Source organism: Nasonia vitripennis, chromosome 2 (assembly GCF_009193385.2).
Source record: "Nasonia vitripennis strain AsymCx chromosome 2, Nvit_psr_1.1, whole genome shotgun sequence".
NCBI classification, from domain to species: domain Eukaryota; kingdom Metazoa; phylum Arthropoda; class Insecta; order Hymenoptera; family Pteromalidae; genus Nasonia; species Nasonia vitripennis.
The window spans coordinates 10017974-10041883 of record NC_045758.1 but is presented as its reverse complement, the minus strand read 5'-3'; the positions used below and the strand labels follow the sequence as shown (position 1 = coordinate 10041883).

Sequence of the window (23910 nt, the reverse complement as noted above, 5' to 3'; positions counted from 1 at the left end):
AGATGTATATACACACACTACCTATAATGTAATGTATAGCTAGATCGCGAGTACTTTATACTAATTGTACTCAGCAGTCAGCACACTGCAGTTATTGTATGTATATGTAAGTAGGTGCAAGCATAACGTTACAAGTGCAGCGGATATCCGCACATTTTTATTTTACATATTATCGATATAATAATTGAAATGAATTAAATAAAAGATGAGACTAGAATGAAAAAAATATGAATTTTCGTACGCTTATCGAACAGTATATTATTCGATGCAGGAGGCGTAAAATGCGATTTCTTGCGCGCGAATCGTACGTTAAATCGCACTTTACGCATATATCACTGTATCGAAAAATATATCATTGCCGTTGCATGTGGACCGGGATACTGCGCTGTAAAATTAAACAGTCTTGTAAAGATTACTGACCCTCCCTATACTTTTTTACAGTATGTGATATCTTAAAATTTCTTAAAAATAACCGCCAACTGAAAGATTTTTGGAAATAAATTCAAACAATGTGATAAATATTCTATATATATATATATTTATTACATACATTTTCCAGCTGCACAAACTGTACAAAAGATATGCAGTTTGGTTTTCATAAAGTTTGTTAATAAGTATACATTTTTTGTATAAAAAAATTATTTGCTATAAAATAATATAAATTTCGTAACATGCAAAATTTCGAATATTTTTCATCTACAATCTATAATAACTAAATTAAATTTTTTTATTTGATTCCATACTTAATCTACTGGAAGAACTGGACAGTAAAAATCTATGATCGCCTTATTTTGTGAATTAAAAAATTACCGCATTGAGATGATCTGCACGACTTTGTAACAAATACCCTACATATGCTTGTGACTTGCTACGAATAAATTTTACAGTAATTAAATGCCTAAAAAATACTCTCTTGGCAAAGTCAGTACAGTCGAACTCTTGGAGTCTTCAGTGACTTATAGAATCTATCAGTTCCTTGCTACGCCCGGAATAATTGTTACCGTCCTACAATATAATATTAATCTATAAATAATCTTTATTACGGAACTATATACTAGTTACTGCAGTTTTTACTTTGTTAGTTTCTAAATCTTGGTGGAACAACTCTTTGAGACATTGACTTTCGACTTGCCTAATATACTTAAATGTATTTGACTTGCAGAGGATAATTTGATCAATGATCAATAATTATACAACTAACGCAGGATAAGAAAAAGTTCCAACGAAATTTTTCCACCAAGAAATCTTATCAGTCGATAAAATTCCCAAAGAAATACCTATAGTTAGTAGTTAGTCGTATGACTCAACGTCTGTTTATGGAAACAAACTTGAGGTAAAATGTAAAGGCATATGTCATTAGGAAATTTCATTGAAAACAATAAATTTAATTGACATTTCCGAACTTTTAACCTAAATTAGTTATTGAATCGTGTGGATACATTCAATAATAAAGCAAAAATGCGGAAGTCGTTCAAATTTCAGTATTTTGTAAACTCCGAATTGATAATTTATCAATTTTCAAGCTTCTGTCTCAAAGACAAATGTTTGCTTATTATTTCTTCTTTTCTAAATAATTACTTTATCTTTAATCGACTGATACTACGATTTAGTAGATCTATAGAATTGATGTCGATTGTATATAAATTAAAGAAGAAATAATTAAAAAAACTATTCATTTTAAAGCCAATGGTATTTCATAACGTGTAAGGAAATTCGAGCGAAGCGTAATTACACTAAATTATATTGTATACAGTTTATAACTTTAAAGGGTAATCTCATGATATAACACTTGATATTATACAGAGTTCTAAAGACTTACTTCTCCACTAGTGCCAATCATTGCTGTTACTTTTAACGTTAAGAATTTTAATGAAAAAATTAGCGTTATTAAGATAGTTTTGAATATTATCTATAAACCTGAAATTAAATCAGTGACTAGATACGATTTCCGTAAGTTATATAATTATTTAAACACTTGAATAAGGCTTCGAATTTGCGCTCGAACTTCCATTACAAGTCGAAGTTAACATAAAAGAACAAAATCTAAAATAACAATCGAGGACAGAAGTAAATAAATACTCGTAAGCCTTTGGCTTGCGCATTCTCTTGCAAGACAAAAACTACTTTTGAAAAAGTATAACCGATTTCAAAAATATTTTAATGCCCGGAGGTATTTCATGCTAAAGACTCATTCATACAATTTCTTTTACTAGCGAATTCAAATGTTCGGATTCAATGAAATAGTCTAATCAGGCACGCTAATGCAATTCCTGATAGAGCGGAGTAGGTGACACAGAATAACCGTCCGACACACCCTGCGCGGCTAATTCTGCAAGCGTACGCTCTAGATACATAACGTCGGGATAACCATGACCAGAGGTAGACGGTCCGAGTTCGGTCTTGTGGTGTATCCCGTTCCAGGTGACGACGTCCTCGCGACCCGTCGTCACTGATCGTCCAATCGTGAAAATCAGTCTTCGTTCAAAGGCAATTTGAAGCAGTCTCAGAACTCGCCGACCGAAGTTATTGTCAGGCAAGTAACAGACTCGTGGAAAGCCTACTGCATAATAAGTCTGACCAGGATGAGGGTGCTCGGGTCCCTGGATTCCCGATGGAATGCTGAAGAATAAAAAATTGTAAATGTATTAATGAAGGTATTATATGGATAGTCGACGCTTTGATAAATCATATTTGGAAAAATTTTATCTTACTCATAAGTTATTTGAATCGTTTTTGTGTTTGGAAAACCGGGCAAAGACCTGGGCAATCTTGTCCAATTCATCGAGCCGGGCGGTTGATTGCCTCGTTTTTCTCCATAAATCATACGACACACTGGACACTGTATATACATGGGATGACGTTGCGAACTCAGCATTGCATTTAGACAAGCTAAATGCAATCTGTGTCTGCATCGTGTCAATTCAACCGTTAAAGGCTCTGGAGTTCCTAGACATACAGGGCAAGAATCTGTACCGTCGCTTTCGACTACTTTCACGTAATGCGATATTACGTCCGAAGCTACGTCCACACCTAGATATATAAGATGGTTTCTACAATTTAGTCAAAAGTGTAATTAGAATGCGAATTCGTATATTTTACTATACTAACCCACTACAGCATCCTTGAAAGCGTCATCACTTCCCATACTGCTATCTAGCAAATCTATTGGATTCTCGTGACTCAAGTATGTAGAAACTGTATCAACACTAGGCCTTCTTCCGCTTTTTGTACTGCTTGAGTCGGCATCCAAAACAGTATCCCATGTTCTTCTTTTTTGCGAGGCTTGGATTGTATTAGTGTCAGCGTTATTATGATGATCTATGGCATGCTTATTACTGAATATATTAAAATTGCTCAAAATGACGCGAGCAATATTCGATGAACCATTTTCGCCGTTCTTATTCTGGTGTGAAAAAAATGTATAAATTACAAACAATGACAAAAAAAATGCAGCACAATCGAAAATTTATAAGAATACCTTTTTACTATTTTTCTTTGGATTGTTACTTGGTGGTTTCTTATGCATTGTCTTTGTGCTGGCAGTTTTGGCAACTGTAGAGGTAGTTCTTCTTCCTGGGTTTATTTGCAGTTCATCTAATGTAACTTTGACCAATGGATAAGGTGCTTGCTGAATTCTCCTGATAGGCCTGACATAGCCAGTACAACAGCGAACTTGTGTCAAATTGCAAAAATTTATGATGTATGGAAAACCTAAATAAGTTTTGGAAACATCTATGGTCTTGTCACCCTAGAAGGAAAATATTAAGTTTTATATCATATCAATGAAATCAATCAACACATAGAATTAAATCTGTTGAGAAACTCACCCTTGCCCAAGCTTCCTCAATCAAGCATTGCACTTCCATGTCATAAGTGTGCCAATCATCTGTATCTCCTGCCCACTCCCATTTAGCACCTTTGCCTGCTGGTGATCCAGGGAGGTAAAACATTCGCCTGACTCCATGAGTTTCATCACCATCCTCCGTACATTGAGTTTTTGTTTTGAGATTGATGTAATACCTAGTGCAAAAATAGCTGCTTGCCGATCACATTTGATGGACAGTAGCAAGTTGAAATTTCATTCAATTAGTTTTCACAATTTATTAGTTCACATTGTTGGTATGGAGTTAATAAAACACAAACCAATCAAGTCAGTGTTAAACAAATCTACATTGGGATTTAATAAACAAATTCGTTATTTGAAATTTAGTTTTTCAAAAAGCTTCATGGTATATTATACTAGCGACGTTTTTTTGCAAGTATCGCATGCTTTAAAAAGAAACCATAAAACCGTATCGCTTCCGAAATTCCCGATGATCATATTTTTCCGACGTCTCGAATTTCCAAGCGTGAGAGTTCGGATCGTGTATCAAAGAGCAGCAGCGTGTGAGACAAATATTCCGAATATTCGAAATACCAACGCAAAAAATGTTTCGAACAGGATAAGTATAAATGAAAAGATTTAGTTTATTTATCATTACGGTTTATATCTATAAGGCAAACAAGCGTATATTAGAGCAAAAATATTTGCAGTTGACCAAGATCCATTTATAAACTGTACATTCTTGCGTCAACCAATTGACCTCGCAATTGAGTCTTGACGACGGTCTAAATTCTGCATGCAAAAAAGCCATTATTGCAAAACACAAAAACAACTCCGAAAATAAATGCCCCAAGAAAAAAGCGCAAGAGAATTTTAAAGAACAGCAATCCACTCATCAAACCCAACCCCCTGATGGATTTTCACCTGCACAAGCACACACACACACACACACACACACATCGGCATTAAATGCCATGCTCCGAAAATCCACCTGTTGGAGTAATTCACATCTCTCTCTCTCTCTCTCACGCGCACGCTCTCTCAGACCTCTCTCCCTCCGAGCGCAGCGCAATGCACGCGCACGCATCGGAGCAACCTGCACAGACCAAACCGAGTACATAACTATCAAGTGGCGCGGTAGCGCCACGAAGGCGAGTTTGAGAAGCAGACGAAGCCGCGGTACCCGTGACACTATTTACTTCTATATTGGTGTTCGGATTTTTCATGATACAGAAAAAAATGCTTATTGTTACTGTTCGTAAGATTTTTTGGCTTATTAGTATGTTTTCTGAGCTAAACTATGATTTCCAACAAAAATATTAGTGAAAAGGCTGCATATTTTTATAATATGTGAGTGTATAATCTACAAATGCTAAAATTACGTGTTTCTTCTTCAGCCCGAAATGTGAAAGGACCGTGAAGTTGGCCGCAAAGCTATATACAGATGAGAATTGCTTTGTCAAGAAAATATAATAATATATTACGATATTTTGAATTAAGGGGTTGTTTTTGTGTCTAGGTGTAAAAATCATTCGAGGAAGGTGTCTAGAGGTACAGGGTGGCCGATGAGATCTAGGTGGCGCGCTCCGTGGTTTGTGGTGTCTAGGTGTATAAATAATTCGAGGGTGATGCATATTAGAACAATCAGTGATTTCATCTTAGTAATAAAAATGTTACAAAAAAGCTGTGGTCGAATGGTGCTAAAGATACTTATATTTTATTTTCACGACTTTGAATATGAAATACTCTAAACAATTTAAAAAAAAGGATTGAAATCTCTAAAAAAAATTAACTCTTAAAAAAGTAAAAGGTTAGGCGAGTTTGATATATTCCGCAACAAAATTACAGATAGAAAAGAACTGAGATCAATCAAACAAAGTCAAGTTTATTATATTTAATCATAATGAAGCAAAGAATAACTCTCAAGATAATTACTACGTCACTTGCCATGCCCGTTTCATTTTGTTTATAGGTGAACAACTAAATTTTCTTTTTATATATATTAGAACGTCATACAAACACTATAAGTACAATGAAACGGGCATGGCAAGTGACGTAGTATAATTATCTTGAGAGTTATTCTTTACGATTAAATATAATAAACTTGACTTTGTTTGATTGATCTCAGTTCTTTTCTATCTGTAATTTTGTTGCGGAATATATCAAACTCGCCTAACCTTTTCCTTTTTTAAGAGTTAATATATACATACACGCATATATAGAGAGTACACACCATACACAAAACATCGACTCGCACTCGCTCTCAAAACACTCGCGGCGGATCTCGCACAGCATCCAACCATTTTCTACGCATATCCTATGCCCCTGCACGATAGCTAGAGAGCGAAGCAAACCCGTTCCGAGAATCCAGGCTACACAATACGAGTTTACAATTTACATGTATAGATATATAGTCGAGGGGAGAGAAACGAACCTGTCGAGGCTGGGATCGGCATCGTTGAGGAAGACCCTGGTGAGCTTCTTGCAGTGAGCTCTCTCGAGATGCTGGGAGACAGCAGGACTGTAGGGTCTCCATCTGCCCTGTCTGTTCTCCCATTCCCAGACGACGACCGCGTGTCCACGGCTGTCCTGCAGCGGCGGCGGCGGCGGTGGCGGTGGCGGTTGTCCCTGGCTGCACACGTTCATCTTTGCGCTGTCTCTCAACGGATTTTCTCGCGCCCAAAACCGCAGAGATCTTCTCTCTTCTCTCTCTCTCTCTCTTCTTTTCTTCTCCTTCACCGTTTCTCTATCTCTCCTTCGCCTCCTCCTCCTCCTCCTCCTCCTGCTCGTAGTCACACGTACGAGGCCGCGGCGCAGGTCGCGCTGCCGGATCGTGGGAACATTTTCTTCTCTCCCACGCCGCTGCTTGCCTCGGGGGGACCTCAATTAAATCGTCCTCTCTCGCTCTCCCGCCTCGCTATGCTATCCTTGCCTCTCTCGCGCGAGCGAGCGAGCGAGCGATCTTATACCCCTATGTACTTTCCGTCTGTTCTAGATTCTGCGTTCACTCGCGCAGCTAAGCATGTAACACTCGACGTTGTATTCCGCAGGTAGCTTCCTCCTCGAGGTGGTCCTGTAGTACACTGCGGATGTGTCACTGCACTTGTGAGGTGGTGAAGAGCCAGCGCGACACTACTTTATACGGTATAATCGTATAATGTATATCGTATGCTTGTGTGCGCGCGCGAGTTTTGTTTGCAAACGCGGCCGTCGAGCGTTGTATCTACTCTCCGCCGCTGCTGCTGCTGCTCTCGGTATACTGAGAGATTTCTTCTCTCTCGCTCTTCGCTGCTGTCCCTTCTCTCTCCCCCCACCCCGGCGTAGCGGGCTGTGCAAGTGCAGAAGGCACTTTAAGCCTAAACACTCATTTCCGACTCGCTATGCACTCTCCGCATTTGACTGTGTTATACTGTCGATCAGCCGAACGCTTCGATACGAGCTGATTCATCGCAGCGGAACTCGAGCGATTTTCTCGGGCTGATCGTGCAGGCAAACGTCGTAATCGATAAGGTAAGCATTAGAGCGTCAACTGTCGAGTGTAGAAGGGGCCTCTCGAGCGAGCGGGCGGATAAAAATGAAAAATGCCGACCGCGATCGGCTTCAGCTCGGCTACTCTCGGAATCTTACGGTCCCTCTCGGCGCGCTGCAGCAGCGCTTCGTTTGGGGCCCCTCCACCATGCACTCGGCTCTTTCATTCTCGGAGAAATTCTTTCTGTGTATTCACACTGCCGCTCGAGCCTACTCTGCGGTCATTAAGAAATTCTGCCTGTGCGGAGCAGAAAGCCGCGAGAGATGGGTGTGAAAATGCACGGCTTTTCTGCGAAAACGCGTTAAAGAATATAGGCTGCATTCTTTCACTTGATGTGACGTGTTATTATTATTTTAAGGAGTGTAATTATTGTTGTAACGGCAATTGTCAGATTATCGATGGTTTTGCTCATTACGGTTATTCGTATCGTTTAGAAAAATCCCTTAGTATATATTATTCATGAGACTTAGGTATAGTTTTTTAAGCGTAAATTGGACGTGCAATCCAAGCGTGTTTTTTCACGATATTTGAATGGAAAATGTATGTAGCTATTTACTGTTTATAACAAATTTAAACGATTCTAACAATAAAAGATACAGGGCAGCCAGAAGATCCTACTTATAATTCTACAATTTACAGACTATACCGTTCCCCGCTCGTGCAATTCATTCAACTGCCGGAAAATTTCCCCTCCGACCTACTCAGTCATTTTCGCCCGGTCACCGTCGGCCTCTTTATGTACGCCTATATACACACACACATATATATATATATATAGTAGCCCCTCGGAGTCTAAGGACGAGGGCAATAAGACCAGCAAGGGATCATTCAGAGAAACGCCCAGCGTCAATTGTAGCCGTTGGAACACCCGTGAATCTACCTGCCGTAGCCTGAGGAGCCATACAAGAGCTTTCAGTCTCTGTATACCTACATGCATTTAAGATAATTCTTCCCTTTGGCGGGAAGGTACCTGCCGAAGAGAAAAAACTGACCGGTTTTACGGAAGGGACTATTTTGGGAAAAGCCAAGGAGGAGATAAGAGGGAAAACGAGGGTGTGAGATGTCTTTGAGAGAGTAAATATAGCTCAGGGGATAGATTATAGGTTTTTGAGGCTTCGGTTGTTTGACGATGTATATGCGCAGATAAGAAAATATGTTTGTCGAATAGATGGAGAATTTTTTTTTGGCAGCTCTTTAAAACTATTTATTTAAAACTATATGTATATAGATTGTTTCTGAAAAGTGACGACGATGGCGTTATATCTATTGATCAAAAGTTTATTTAGAATAAACCAATCACGAAATCTGTTAATCTAAGGAGAAAATTCAAGACAATAACAACAATAGTGAATCACACTTTTTATAATACGCGCGAAAATTCGAAAGATCAGGTCTGCATGAACTTGACGCTTATAGTAACTTGTAGACAAAACTTCCTAGAACCAGTGAGCCGAGCAAAAAATAAAGTAACTACGGTCGATTGCGTTAGAATTGAAACCAGATGATCACTTACTGTGTTGAAATGTGCGAGTACATACCAAGATTACGTTAAAAAAGGAGGACTCGAAAACGTGCCGCGAAATAGGCATCTCCCGGTGTCAAGTTCATCCCGCCCAACTTCTTATAGCAGCCCGCCTTCATCGATTTTTCCAAGCTAGTATAGAGTATACAGACTCTGAGCTTCACGGCCATAATTAACCGGGGCTTGCAGCTGTCCTACGTACTCAAGTATATCGAAAAGTGCCGACGAACTTGAAATGCGCACATTTTTGTCAACTGTTTGCCAATGAAAAGTTCACGAGACCGTCGTGCTAATTACCACAACGGAGACGACGCAAAGGTCACTTGACGCCAGAGCTCCAGATACTTATTCTAGCCTGTAAAAGCAACGAAAGCCGAAAGATATAGTAGGCTGATAACAGAAGATGATTGTCTCGCCAGTAGCGCACTGGCTCGTGTCAATGGACTCATCGATCTAAGCATAGGTTAAGCCCTCTCCAGCCAAAACAATAACAATTTCAAGAGCTTGTCAAAAGCTGCTAGCGAGCCGACGCTTCTCTCGTCTACATTTGTGCCATGGACGTCGATAAGATCTCTGTCTTCACTGCTGTGGGCTTTGCACTGGCTGTTGGAGCCTTCGTACTCTGGGGCCCTTCACCTAGGCCAAGGAGAAAAGGTTTGTGTGGCCGACTATTTTTAATTACTCAATGAACAGCTGGAGCTTTATGCTTTTGATCGTGTGCCAGAAATGGAGCAGGATTAGGTTTATTCGGTTAGGACTTGAGATTGTTGTTTATTTTTGTTTTGCAGGCCAAGTCGTTGGAATTAAAAATTTAGGGTATACTTGCTTCCTGAACTCGTTGCTGCAGTCCTTAGCAGCATGTCCAGCATTCATAGAGTGGCTTCGAAGAAGGCAGGAGGATGTGAAGGGAGAATCTTTTACAAGCAGTTTGATGTTGGTCATAGACAGTACGTACTAATTTTAATCCATCATCATCAAATTAGTTTGAAAATATTTTTTCATATTTTCTTTATCTTTGCGACAGAAATCAATGGGTTTACGGATGATATGTTTGGAAGCGTGAGGCCAGTTGAAGTAATTACTTCTCTGGGTCCTCTCTGGAATTTTGCTCCAGGGCATCAAGATGCTCACGAATTATTTCACGTTTTTCTGAGTGCTCTTCAAGCTGAACTGCAGACTGCATGCAGAGTATGTTATTTAATTTTTCAAAAGCATTTCTTATTCCTTTTATGCAAAAACCTAATGATCAATTAATTTCTACAGAAGGGTTGCTTGTCTGATGCTTTGCCAAAAGCTCCATTAGTGATAACTGATATAAAAGGATCCGGAGATCCTGTGAATTTGAGAAGTGTGTCTTGCAATGACATTGCATCAGCTAATGAAAGATGCGAAGTTCCAAGGGAAACAAATAAAAATCTCAGCAATCATGTGGTGACTTATGCACAGTCTATAACAAACGTATCAGCTTCCATGACATCTATCAAACCTGGTATCATTCTTGCGAGATCTTCTGAAATAATTTCAAAAATAATTGGAGAAAGTGGTGATGATGGAGATTCTCTGAGGCCATGGAGTTCAATGTGTGCCATTCCTTCACAAAACACTACTCCTTCGTTTTCCAATAAAGTCCATCCATTTTCTGGCTTGTTGACAAGTCAATTGATATGCACAGCATGTGAATGGAAGGTAAAGATTTATTTCCTAAAAACTTGTACTATGCAAATTTTAAATAAATTTTTTTTTTGCTAATTCATCACAATTTTTAACACAGAGTCCAGTACATTTCGATAAATTAGAAAGTGTTTCATTACCTCTACCACCAGTTACTGATGGGTTTATGTGGAAGAGACTTACTCTGGTGGATTTACTTTCTCGACTGGTATCGAAGGAAGTCATTAATGACGTGCAATGTGATGGTTGCAATAATCGATGTGCAGCTTACAAAACTCTTACATTCGGCAAACTACCGAAGTGCCTGTGTCTCCACATTCCAAGAACAACATGGAGCTCTTCTGGAAAGCCAATAAAAAGAGATGATCCTGTGATATTCAATGAGGCTCTTATACTAGATCCTTTTACATACACAGACACCAAGAGAAAGAATACGCAATCACAAGTAAGATCTTTAGATTAATAAAAAATGAAATCAATATAATTCTAGATTTTCATTGACTCATTTAACTAATTAACATTCATAACGTAGATATTGTTTCTTTATTACAGGGTAGTTTGCATTCAATGGCGCTTCTAAATGGTCAATCGCTGCAGCGCGGCAAACATAAGTATTATCTTTATGCCGTTATTGAGCACCGAGGACCCGTCGATGCTGGTCATTTTGTCTGTTACAGACGGGGTAATCGTCCAGGCCAATGGTTGTACACTTCTGACACAATAGTGCAAAAAACGACTCTAGAGGATGTCCTAAGTGCTAGTCCGTACCTATTGTTTTACGAAAGAGCAGTCACACGCGATCAACAATAAAAATCGTTTTCTAAAAACAGGTTTAGCGTTAAAAAGTTGATTTTTATTTAAAAAATGTAAGTGATTACAGAAAGTTGAGGTTGTTTTGTTTTCTTAATTTTAAATTTTATTTAAATTTTTAGATTAGCTTATTTCCCATGGTTACTTTATTAAAACTAAACCTGTTTAATTTTTAAGATATTTTTGTGGCTTTTAACGACGATCCTAAAAATAAAAATAATGATAATACTTAATCGCCTAAAGGGAAAAAACATAATTAATTACAAGATCGTTTAAATTAGTGATGAAATTTTCACCACTATTAGTACATACAAACTATTATAAGTCATCGTAAGAGGCGTCGTTACGGAAATTCCGTAATATTGATTAGTCTTTATTGGCTTTGAAAATTTTTCACTTCCTTTAACAATGTTCGTAATTTGTCTTTGGAATGTCTTGACTTGAAGTATATAAGAAATAATGTTCCATTGAATATTTTTCTATTATTGATAATCTTGAGAAACATACGTAAATTATATATTGCTTATATCAATTTGTCTAAATCTCACTAGTTAGTATTTAACGTAATACTATCCAAATAAGTAGCGACGCCTAAAAATCAATCGTTCGCTGTAATCCATATAATTAAGAGTTAACAAGACTTTAGAACAAGGCTTACTGAACATCGTTAATTGACCGCTAAAATGTAGCGTCGTGCTAGCTTTAAGATCTTCAACGTCCCGTGTTAAAGTAGAAAGCTATTGAATTATACAACTTCCTACGACGGAATGTCAGTCGAAACTTCCGACTAAAGTAGACTAGATCTATATTACACATTCTGTGCCAACTTCCATAACTCATGATCCATATATTTTAAATCTTACCTATATTCTAGTTAAAAAAATATTATTTTCGATTTATTGATATTTCGATTAACAAAATGATTAAATCAATCTGAACAATCTCTGCAAAAAAATATTTGTTTCTTAACGGAATATAAATAAGAATTTCAAAGAGCCTGCGAACCCTTTGTTCTTTAAATTTAAAATAAAATCGAGATGCATTGTCATTAAGTGATTTGTAGGGTAAGATCATAGAACACACACCGAAAGACTAAAATTAAAGAATTCAAAGACTTGGAAGAGCTTGTTGGAACTCGATTAAATGTTAATCGCGGCGGAGTTTCCAATTTTATCAAGAATGTCGTGTGCTTAGGAAAACTTCAGTGATAATTTTATACTGGTGTATTCTGTCCCTGAATTTTAGATGAGAAATGTATCGATATTAATCATGAGTCGCTCTTTAACCCTTAACGTCTTTGACGAGCGAATTTTTGTACGGAAGTTTTAGTAAGAAAAGCTAATTGCGAACGAGACTGATGACGTAAATTTAGCCGGATATACCGTTAATGCGTGATAACGACGAAGGATTGCAGGGTAGTGCGCTCCGTTGTATTTGCGTATAAAAGTGATATCCTTATTATTTATAAAGTCTTAGATGATAAGGCCACTTGAAGAAAAAAAGACGTAGAATTTAGACTTAGTGTTAAATAAAGTGTAACTCTATACATAAATGAACACAATCATTGTTGTTATTACATACTATTTTATTTTTTATGTTTCAGTTTGTTGTTTTGAACGTATGTATACCTTATATATTTTTCTTTGAAATATAAAACATTGTTTGTTTTTATTTCAATTATAAAGAAAGTTTAAATGAATATTCATCCGTTTTTTCCCGCAATCGAGGACTGTACAGGCGAGGGAGAGTAAAAATATTCATCGACAGAAGCAATTTATTATTCTTCTCGGAGAGAGGCTTCTATTATTTAGGAATTTAAATTCTTTATCTCGGAGACGAATGATAAAAAAAATAGAGCTAAGCATCTATCATGAACGTAAGTTAACGCCAGAGCTTTCGATCGCCTCGTATGTATGTCCATAATAAATAGGAATGGAATACCCCCCGGAAAGAAGCGATATCCGATCGACATCTCACCTTTAAAAAGCTTATGACTTATGACATACACGCGACACATATAAGACACATGAGAGCCATTATGCCATTAGCCCCGAAAAAATGCAGCACTCCCATTACCTACATGACGGGCGTAGACACCGGAGGGGCTACTGCATCACACTGAATCTACACATGTATATATATATATATATATATATATATATATATATATAAAGTTAGGGTATATGTTTGCGGGGGTGGACATCAGAGCAGTCGTCGAGTACTATAATACGTATAGGGGCTGCATCAGCGCAGGCGCCGCCGATCGACTGGATTTCGGTCTGGTTCCATCCTTCTCTATACTTATATCGCGCGCGGGGGGCCAGCCGCGCAGCTGAACTCCCGAGCGAGACGCAGAGCCAGCTGGGCTGCTCTTCCGTCTCGTCTGTGTACTGTTGTAGTATATTTCCCAAAGCTCCGCTTGCTCTCGTAGAGTAAGGACGTTTTCCTCGGGGCTGTGCTACGACGTCATCGAAAGGACGACTCGATGTGAGTGTGTTGTATATACTCTGTATATTGATTGAGGGAGGATGGAGCTTTCTTTTGTTTGTTTATTTACATGACCTAGCCCGCGCTGCAACGCTTGTGTACGCTCGTTCCCTGATGGCTGCAGTAGCAGTCGATGAATGGAGGGTTGATTGATTTTGCTCGATTGTTGTACTCCGCGAGGGATGTGTATGCGATGTAGGACTGCGAGTTTGTTTATAGGCGTATGACTGCGTGTGCGTGAGTGTAAAGAAGGGTAGTTGTGTGAAGTTTGTTTATCTCGTTATACGTGCCTCAACTCTCAAGTTTCTTTATTTTACTTGTAAGTTGCGTTTGAAGTGTCGCTCGTCGTTTTTTTCTTGCTTTTCTCTCCCCGATGATATAACGCGCGAGGAGAAATTAAATTGTCATCGTGATGGTGCAGGTATAGATTTTTGGATTTTATCTCGAAATAAATAATAATAAGATTATCCGTGTGGCTTTGTAGTTTATGCTTAATTCAGAGAGGCTTTTAAAATAAATAAACTTGAATGAATAATATATGTGTGGCTTTGATGTATAACCTAGACGAGTATACCTGTATTTGTGGGTTCATTAAATTAAATTTGCTAACTTAGAATAATGCATTAGCCTGCTCAAAACTTTTAAATTCATACGAGATTAGCGCTGGACAGTGAATTTAATTAAGTAATGAATTTGTTGCGGCAAAGCACTTTCATTTAATTCAATAAGAGAAGTAGTAGAGCTTGTTGAAATTGAATTTCAGTGTTAACTGAGTTCAGTATAAGTAGTTTTGAAGTGAACTGTAGTAGAATAATAAGATAACCAAAAAGATAAGAGTACAATACAGTCTTTGAACGTAAAAAAGTACTAAAATCACATATTTTTGTAACATAACCTTACAATTCGTTGTATTTCCAGTCACTGCCTCCTACTTATGTCTCTACTTCAATGCATCCTGACCCCAGCAAAAGTAAGAAAAATTTGTAACGAGCCACAGGATGTCCTCTTTTACTTTTGGACAAAGGTCATTTACACCAGTGCCACCTGAGAAGGGTAGCTTTCCCTTGGACCACGAAGGCATCTGCCGTGATTTCATGATCAAGTACATGCGCTGTCTGATGGATAACAAGAATATCGCAAGCAATTGCAAAGACATAAGCAAAGACTATCTAGCTTGTCGTATGGACAATGGATTGATGGCACGTGAGGAATGGACTCAGCTTGGATTTGGTGAGAAGGAAGTAAGCGAGCAGCAGAAGCAATGAGGAAGGCCCTTCGTCTTCGTCGTAGAGTGGATTACATAGAATTGACCCTAGCTGCCGAACAGAGGAACTGTCCTGAAGTTACCTTGGTTAGAAATTTTTAATTTATTCAGTAGACAATCATGCAAGTAACATTGCACAAAATGTTAAGGTTAATAGATAAGAACTAAAGCTGAGTTTATGAATTATAATTTGTAATTGAAAGTAACCACTTGTAATACTGCTGCATTTAACATTACAACATGTAAAGCAATAGCAATTTGTTACATAACTTCAGAATGTAGTGTTTTCTGTCAAGTTCTTTCAAATTTAAATGATCTAGTGGATTGATGACTGTGTTTGATTTTATAATAAAACAGTATAGATAATAAAATTACAGATCGTTTCATGATTTCTCAGTTTATTTCAAGCTTTTTAATAATTTTAAAGCCTTCAGTTATTTAATTGAAGATAAATCAGCTTAAAACTGTTGTAATATATGAATAGCTTTAAAATTATTATCAATACAAATATTACCCTTAACAAAGAATGCAAAATTCTTGATCTTTCATATGTATTGATAATGTTTTCTTTTTAACCAGGGTTGACATCGATATATACAGTTCAACGACGAGACGAGTAAACGTGTTTCATGCCTAATTGATCCCGAGTAGGGAAATCTCGCGATCTCGTGTTTTATATGCATATATATTATATATTTACACACAAGAAAATATATATACATAAGATAGAGAGATAATATACAAAGAGATATATAGACATATATGTATACATACAAATGTTAATGAGGATTGTCATTGAGGGAGCAATGTTTGAAGCTTGAAAGCCTGCAGCGCTTGGATGTTTTAAGAAATTGGATAACGATCTTCGATATAATTAACATATCAATCTGCTATTCATAAAGTTCACCAAATACTCATCGTCATAAACAGTACGCTACACAAACACAACAACAACAACTGCTACTATTACTACTACAGCTACTACTACAGCCACACCTACAGAGTACATGATAACGCGGCGAATCTCACGAGGTTGGTCGTTGACAAGTTCACTAATAAAAAAAACTAAAAAGAAAAAGCTTTAGATAGAAAAAAACTTCGATAAAGCCAATTAATGCTCATTGCTTTTACATTCCTGCTGTTGTAGTAAAACGTTACTTAGTGCAACGCAAGTTCAATTATAAACGATAAAAGCAAGCCAAACTAAAAAGACTTGAAAAAAGCCTAGTTGTATCGATGATCCGCTTCTGCCAAGTTCGAGAAACAAGCTGCAGCGCGTCTTAGAAAAACATATATACTATATATCGACCGTAGTTGATTATCCGTCGTAGTGGAAAAAAAAACGCAAAATAAAAGTAACGCAAGAGCTAAGTCAAAATAATCACGAGTCGTTGATCAATACAATAATACAAAACGAACTCGAGATTATTAATATACCTGCGGTCATATAAACTCGTCGGACTTTACCGTCGACGAGTCGAATGTTAAATTAGTCGTAAGCATAGGGAAAAAAATTAAATTATATATACACGCATCGCGCGCGCTCGCGCGGAGTCAAGCAAAACGAATCAATTAAGCAGAACTAAGAGTAGTAGAGAGAAGAGGGAGTTAGATAACGAATTATTAATGGCATCCTCATCGAAGAAGAAAGTGCTGGTGGGCTGCACGGGAAGCGTGGCGACGATAAAGCTGCCCCAGCTGGTGCAGAAGCTCTGGCAGCGCAACATTGAGGTGAGAGTCGTGGTGACCGAACGAGCAAAACACTTCCTGAAGGAGGCTGAATTACCGGCTGGCTGTCAGGTGCTCAGCGATACGGTCGAGTGGGCCGCATGGCAGGATCGAGGTGATCCTGTTCTGCATATCGACCTGGCCAAGTGGGCCGATGTCTTCTTGCTCGCGCCTCTCGATGCCAACACTCTCGGCAAACTCGCCGGCGGCATCTGTGACAATATACTGACGTGTGTGGCACGTGCCTGGGATCCCCATAAACCGCTACTCTTCTGCCCAGCTATGAACACCAAGATGTGGGAACACCCCGTTACTGCTCCGCAGGTCAGTTATCTTTAAAGTTGTTATAGATTTGTATGTATTTGATTATTATCCTTGGAATCCTTGGCGGAATGACCGACGAGGCTACACGTTAATTTTGAAAATTGTCGAAGTATCAATTTATTCAATTATCTTTGTTAAAATATTATTCAAAAGATTTCCATATATTTAATTAACTCACTTTGAGTAAGACAATGCAAGTTTGTAACGTTAGCGAGAACTAGGTCACTGATCACGAATGCATTGTTTGCAACTTTGAATCTACTTTGTGTGGCTTTTAGCGACGTGACCCAGGATTATTACTATTTAGGTTTTGTAAATGAATAGTGTGGATTCGAATATGTTTTTAAAAATTTATTTGCTTAAAATGTATACCAAAATTAACAGAGTTACAATCTGCTTCATTCTTTCCGCATACGTCAATTTTATGTTGCTACATCTTCGTAAAAACAAACTCATTTGGATACGCTATCTTGGCATAATCAACATCGTATTCTCGTTTTTGATTATTAGGTGGCGTTGCTGAAATCCTGGGGTTACAAGGAAGTGCCGTGCATCTCCAAGAACCTCATGTGCGGGGACACGGGCATGGGCGGTATGGCCGAGGTAGATACCATCGTACAGGCGACACTGCGTTCACTCAATTTTTGGGACTCTTACTCGGATTTACGCCGTTAGAGAAATTATATTATATATAAATATATGAAAAAAGACAACAAACAAAAAATGAATTGTGCGTCATGTTATCATAAATCAATTATGAAAAAGAGAATAAATCAGAGTTTTTTTTGAAGCCTCTATTTTTTTTCGATGTGATTTTACCATCTCAAATGCACTCACACGGTATATAAATTGTATACTGTATAGTCGAAATTGATTTCGTTATTTTCTATATATTTTCTATATATACACATAGAAAGCGTGAGCTTACAAAATAAAGCTTATTGAGATAAAATTCGGTATGCTAATCTGCATCAAAATTCGTCAAGATTCGTGAGGGTTTCGCCAGACAAATTTTGTCATGAAAGCATTGCTGCTTTAAGTAAGACACTGTAAGTAAAAAAGTACATTTGAATATCCCTCTTTTGTTTGCAGACTAGCAATACTCTTTCAATATAAATATCACAGTTTAAAAAACTGACTGCACGCTTCTTACATTACATTCATATATAAAAGTTATACGTATTTTTTTCTAATACACATTATGTATAATTGAAAAAGACTAAATGGTCTTTTAAAGTTCTTCCTTGATTATATTGAACAAAATAACAAAGTAGAGGTTTTAAAACCCATTAACTAAATTATTTCTATTTTATGTTACATAAAAAATTGAACAATAACATATTTATGTAATGCAGGGCGATAAAATTTTTCCTAAATAAAAATGCGATAAAAATTGGCGTACGGAGGAATGTAAAATGTTCCTCGCAATAAAGGCAGTTATGGCTCATTTTCGCATTATTGTTTTTAAAAAGTTTAATGATTTATATGTTTTTAAATAAATTTCAAATAATAGATGTTTTGTCGTTCATCTTATCCATAAAAAGTCGTGTAGTATTGCATTGTCCACAGTTTAAGCTAACTAAAAACTTATCAATAAAAATATTTTACGTATCTATATAAATTTCTGCAACTGTTGTGAAGTCACCGATAATTTACAAGTATACAATACTTGAGCATAAGTAATTTCCTACATATTCATTTTTTGAAGCAGCTATTAATGTGTTTTGCGCAGGGTTGTAATGTATACTTGTAAAAAATAATTACAAAGCTGTGTGAGTATATTGTTTGACAGTTTTCGTTAAAGAGGTAATATAATTTCATACAGCTCGTACTTTTATTTAAGGTATAGCATTATAGTAAAAGTCAATTAAAAAAGTTATTCGTACTCATTCTTATTTAAATTATAAAAAAGAAAAAGTCCACCTAATTACTTGCTACGCGGTTGCGACAGTGCGCGTGAAATGCTTATCCCTGATTAAATTGCTCTAATCAGGGACGTTATTACATAATGTAGGAGATAATCGAACTAATCGATATATACCCGATCCTTCATCGACTTTCCACATTAAACGCGCTATGTGTCAAATCTGGCCGGATTCTACGTGTACCAAGCACGCGATGATTGGCTCATCAGCAGCGACAGAAGCATCAACGCGATCAGCACCAATCCGCCGGACGTCGACGCGCCGCTGGCAGAGATGCTGTTGATTCGCGCCTTCGTGGGCACGTCGTCGAAGTCAACGTCGTTTGTCTCGATACCCCGGGGACAACCCATCCAGTAGTGCGCCGATGACTTGGGCTTCTTGTGCGCCACCCTCATGCGCATGTCGTCAAACTGCCAGAAGTGCTTGCCTTTGAAGAAGTACGTCGTGCCTGAAAGAGTGTGATTTTTAATTTTTTGTTGAAATTTTATTATTGTTAACAGTTTTGTGCATTTCACCGCGTTGTGAGACGCGCGTATAAATCAATGACTAATGAGCGTTGACTATACATAACCACTGTGCGATACACTTTGTGTAATCCTTTATACGATTTAATATAATCATTATAACAAGTCATCGCGCCTGATCGATTCTATAGTACACTTATATTATACCTGGTGTAGAAAGTAATGAAATTAATACTTGGTTGCAATTGAACACTGCAACTATAATATGCTCGGTTTAATAAGTACAGCAACGAGCGCGTTTCATATATACAAGTTAAAAATTCTGAAATATTGATTATCCTATCAACGCACGCGGCATTTAATTATTAATATCGCGATTGGAATTGAATATTTGTTTATGCATATTAAAAGTATGCTAATGAACGCCGCAAGTATATAACATTCTCAATTGAATGAGTGCGATAACCAGGGCGTTTAATATTCACGAGTTTGTTACCACTCTTTGAAGTGAATAGATTATTATGCAAACACGCAGAGATCGTAAACTGCCTTTAAAACACGCGATTTAAAAATCAAATCAATAATCAGCATTATATTTTGTATATATTTACCATTCTTCCACTGGAAAACCGTATCAATGTTTGGTCCAACGCCGGCAAACATGCTTATATCTCTTGGGTAATCCAGCTCCACGTGATTTACATTTTCATCAAACCTGGAAATTTCCATAAATATTTACTACCGGAGTTTCGAAATTCAAATGTTTGTTGCGTCGGATCAGTGCAATCACGACGCCGAGCCGTTCAAACACCGTAAATCGGAAATTTTACGATGATAGCGCAGAGCCAGTAAATTGCTTGATTATTACGCATAAAAAGCAAATTGAAATGCAACGCACCTCCAGTACATGCTACCGCTGAAAAAGTAAGTCTTCTTGTTGTATCCCCAGACCATGGCGGCGTCGATTTTTTCAAGATCCGGAGGTAATCCCAGAGCGGTGAGGGGCTTGGGATATCCTGGCTCGAGGTAGAACGCCTTGAACACGTAGAAGTAGCGGCCGATGAAGAAGATAATCCGGTTGTCCTCGATGCGCTCGTAAACCGCGTCCACGTGGTCCACCCGCATCGGGAATTTGAACAGCTGGTTTATCTCCGCCGGGAAGCCGTCGACCAGGCCGCGATCGTTTAGCCTCCAGACGTACTAAAAAGCGGGATTCATCGTAAATTGAAATATATAATCGCCGTCTAATTATAATAAATAAGGATTTGCGAGACTCTCACCTTTCCTTTGAAGATGAACAGCTCCCTCCTGATGAGACTGATGGCGTCGTAATCGGTGTCGCAGTTGTCGGGCAGGTCCTTCTTCACCGGCGGCCTGTACCTACTGGACGGCGTGGTGCTGGTGGTGTAAGGTGTACTGGTGGTACCAACGGTCGGAGGTGTGTGATGTCTGTGGGGTCTTCTCGGCGTCACCGGCCACTCGGGTCTCGGCGGATAGTACGGCGGTCGGGTCCTCTCCTCGGGGTAGTGATTCGGACGGTAAGGGTGATCTCGTCGATCGGGCGGATGAGTCATCGGCTCCCTGGGTCGCGTTCGCCAAGGTCGCTCCGTCGTCGTGGTGCTGGCCGTTGTTGTCGTCGTCGTCGTTCGCGGAGTGTAGGTCGGGTAGGAGGGACGGTGAACTGGAGGTCGGTAGCCCGGGTAGTCTGGATTCTTGCCCCATAGTCGGGATTCTGGCGCGCCTGAAATTCAGATACATAATTTTTAAAAAGTACTGCAAAGAACGATGAATCATTTGCATCGGGGGTGATACAGAGTTTCCAGAGAACCGCAGGCGTGCAAAAATCGCGTGGCCTCGAGCGGTCGTATCAAAACAGAGGAATACATCGACCGTCTCGCATTTCAAGCGACGCGTATTGCCAATCGACAGTAGCAGCCATTATCGCGGGCAGGGAAAATTCATCTCTCGTATACACATAGACGCGCGTGTTTGCGCGCGACTGCAGCTATCGCGTGTGCGTAATTTCGCGTCGACCGGATGATCGGGCCAACTCGTCCGTGTGTCCTATATATACCCTGCTTTACTATACTCTACCGGCTCCGTATACAGTTATATATAGAAGCGCAGAGATTTAGCCGCGCGCGCGGGTGCAGTGACACACAGTAGCGCTGTTCCACTGCCGAGAGAGATGCACACGTGAGCATCAGGAAATGCGTTGGTCCTTGTACACATAGGTGTATGTATGTGTGGGGGGCTCGAGCCCTAATCGGATTACCAATTGAAATAACGCGTGTGAGGCGCCGCAGCATAGGAGCGCGCGAGCTGCATTTCCCAGCTGTACGCGGCTTTCAGCCCGATATATTGCACGAGGGAGAAGGCCCGTTTTCGAGCTTTATTGTCAAGAGAGAGAGAGAGAGAGAGAGAGAGAGAGAGAGCTTTTTTCGGCGGGCAATTTGAATTTTTATTGCCGCGCTGAATGCGAAACTCGCCGGCGAATAAAGAAATGCTCTCGTGACTTTATTTATCTACCCGCCCCCAATTTTTTAAAAGTTAGCTGAAGAAATTGTAGAACTAGATGAGAATAAAATTTATGCTATAAGCTAATGTGATTTCGATATCGAGTTCTCCAGCATCAGGCTATCATATTCCTAGAATATAAGAGTATTTTACAGAGCCGATGCGGCATCAGGAGTCTCCGTATATAAACGTAAAAGGATTTCCGAAGCAAAAGCCGCGCGTATTGTACGAAAGCTCGTCGCGGCGTAACCCGATTTATTCGCAGAGCATCGAAAAAAGGGAGCAGGGAAGATATGTATTCCGATCGATGTAAATAAAGAATTCTCATCGTCATCCGACATTCAGCAAATATCACCGTGAGTCGGTCGCTGCGCATTTAAATAATTCCGTATCCGCCACACGCAACGACTGCTGCAAAAAATTAAATAACGCGATTCGTCTGTCAATCGATTATACTAAATCTGTCAATTCGAATATACACGGGTCAGCAAAGATTTTCAAAAAATCCCTTTCCTAAAGCTCGCGCATTCAATAACACGCGAACAACGTTAATAAGTTCCCGCAGTGAACTTCAATCGCGAGCTCGAGACACACTTGCAGCGACTCAATTGCGCTGACATTTCAATTTCTTGAACCGTTGCAGTATTAAGCAGGCACACGCGCGCATCGCCAGATAATTAATATTCCGGCGAATCGGGGACAGTGACACACAGGTATACAGTAGCTGTAAGCGAGCTTAATGCGACGGGGGTGACGCGCGCGCAGGGCGAATCTGCATTTTTATCGACGTCGAGCGAATTTACATAATTGCAGGCCGGTGCGACGATTTTTTTATTAATGGCCGATCGATAAGTGTGTCGGGAGATAGCCGATCGCTGGAAGCTCGTACAGAGTGGATTTTATGTCGTTTGGATCATGATTGTGGAGATACACGATAAGGGGCGCGCGAGCGTCGAAAGTTTAGATCGCGTAATGAGATACACACGCGTGTATAAAAGTTTTCGTAAAAGGTCGTCGCGAAATTTCAGAAACTTGCTTATCTCTCTCGAAGTACGTATAAAAAAGAATGAAGTTATGCTCCAGAACGCGCGCGAGACGACGTCTTCCGTAAAGTTGCGTCCTGAAAATGTCCCTGAAGCGTTATTACTTGGAAAATATTGCACATACACACACGTGCTACAAGAGTAAATTCTTCTTTTCTCTCACAGCACGCGTCAGCGAGCTAATACTCGATGGTAGAAGATTTTTTCGAAATATTTTCGCTAATTGTCCAATTCACCGCCGCATAAACAATCCGGCTTTAATCCTCGATACGCGCACTCGCATAGTAGCGTATAAATCGCCGTCGATTCATTAATTGAGCCGGTCGCGCAGCGCAGCGTTTATCGCCTATTTTCCACGACCGCACAAAAGCGGGCCATTAAATCGCGGCAGAGCGGCGGCGTCGCGGATAAAATCAGCGGTAGGCGCCGAAATCAAACACAGAGCGCGAGCACCAAAGCAGCAAACAATAATATGCGCAAACGGCACGTAGAGCTCTCGGACCGATAAATCAGTAATTTCAAGGGAAAGAGAGAGATAGATAGAGAGAGAGAGAGAGAGAGAGAGAGAGAGAGAGAGAGAGAGAGAGAGCTATTGGATGCGAGATTCATTGTTTAATGCGCATGGGCGGTTAAATGTATTTCGAGTCGCGGGGCGTGCTATTTGTTTGAAATGCGATTTTACCTGGGGAAAAAATGGGATTGTTATAACGCGGATATTATGGAAAAATTACTCGCGAAATGATTGGAATGACGAGGGGCTGTTGCTTATTATGACATTCCGACCGACGTATTATGCGGAGTTG

General features: G+C 39.2%; 5 protein-coding genes across 12 annotated transcripts in view; 3 read left to right on the top strand and 2 right to left on the bottom strand.

The window, feature by feature from the left end:
• Window positions 1-786: 786 nt before the first annotated feature.
• On the bottom strand, window positions 787-7084 carry LOC100123873 (protein deltex). Of its 2 annotated transcripts, none has more exons than XM_001607591.6 (6): window positions 6258-7084; window positions 3828-4020; window positions 3479-3748; window positions 3109-3403; window positions 2712-3030; window positions 787-2619 (listed from the first exon to the last, which is right to left on the bottom strand). In XM_001607591.6, the coding sequence occupies exons 1-6, from the start codon at window positions 6467-6469 to the stop codon at window positions 2259-2261; spliced, it is 1650 nt and encodes a 549-aa protein (XP_001607641.1). In that variant the 5' UTR covers window positions 6470-7084; the 3' UTR covers window positions 787-2258. The 2 variants fall into 2 exon arrangements, with proteins under 2 accessions (XP_001607641.1, XP_008212807.1); XM_008214585.4 differs by having other exon boundaries at window positions 3828-4035; window positions 6258-6570.
• Window positions 6959-12916, top strand: LOC100123875 (ubiquitin carboxyl-terminal hydrolase 30). The gene is made up of 6 exons (XM_001607593.6): window positions 6959-9528; window positions 9663-9821; window positions 9899-10062; window positions 10138-10560; window positions 10646-10990; window positions 11098-12916. The coding sequence occupies exons 1-6, from the start codon at window positions 9429-9431 to the stop codon at window positions 11353-11355; spliced, it is 1449 nt and encodes a 482-aa protein (XP_001607643.1). The 5' UTR covers window positions 6959-9428; the 3' UTR covers window positions 11356-12916.
• A 657-nt stretch (window positions 12917-13573) lies between these two features.
• On the top strand, window positions 13574-16406 carry LOC100123877 (cytochrome c oxidase assembly protein COX19). 4 transcript variants are annotated; one of them, XR_004344583.1, is made up of 3 exons: window positions 13665-13842; window positions 14761-15193; window positions 15686-16406. XR_004344583.1 is itself a non-coding variant. In XM_031923732.2 (2 exons), the coding sequence occupies exon 2, from the start codon at window positions 14841-14843 to the stop codon at window positions 15105-15107; it is 267 nt and encodes an 88-aa protein (XP_031779592.1). In that variant the 5' UTR covers window positions 13574-13842; window positions 14761-14840; the 3' UTR covers window positions 15108-16171. The 4 variants fall into 4 exon arrangements, 2 of the variants coding, with proteins under 2 accessions (XP_031779592.1, XP_032452713.1); XR_004226719.2 differs by lacking the exon at window positions 13665-13842 and adding an exon at window positions 13945-14263; XM_031923732.2 differs by having other exon boundaries at window positions 13574-13842; window positions 14761-16171.
• LOC116415687 (phosphopantothenoylcysteine decarboxylase) lies at window positions 13653-17955 on the top strand. Of its 3 annotated transcripts, none has more exons than XM_032596817.1 (4): window positions 13653-13842; window positions 14761-15193; window positions 15686-17158; window positions 17669-17955. In XM_032596817.1, exons 3-4 carry the CDS (start codon window positions 16733-16735, stop codon window positions 17831-17833), a joined length of 591 nt encoding a protein of 196 aa, XP_032452708.1. In that variant the 5' UTR covers window positions 13653-13842; window positions 14761-15193; window positions 15686-16732; the 3' UTR covers window positions 17834-17955. The 3 variants fall into 3 exon arrangements, with proteins under 3 accessions (XP_032452708.1, XP_032452709.1, XP_032452711.1); XM_032596818.1 differs by lacking the exon at window positions 13653-13842 and adding an exon at window positions 13940-14263 and having other exon boundaries at window positions 17669-17948; XM_032596820.1 differs by lacking the exon at window positions 13653-13842 and adding an exon at window positions 14532-14678.
• LOC100123879 (matrix metalloproteinase-24) overlaps window positions 17938-23910 on the bottom strand; it is a 151696-nt gene continuing 145723 nt past the window's right edge. For both annotated transcript variants that reach the window (XM_031923727.2, XM_008214593.4), the window contains exons 8-11: window positions 20828-21288; window positions 20446-20747; window positions 20159-20262; window positions 17938-19531 (exon numbers count right to left, since the gene is read on the bottom strand). In XM_031923727.2, the coding sequence (XP_031779587.1) occupies window positions 19257-19531; window positions 20159-20262; window positions 20446-20747; window positions 20828-21288 (1142 nt within the window). In that variant the 3' untranslated portion in view covers window positions 17938-19256. The remainder of the gene's footprint in view (window positions 19532-20158; window positions 20263-20445; window positions 20748-20827; window positions 21289-23910) is intronic.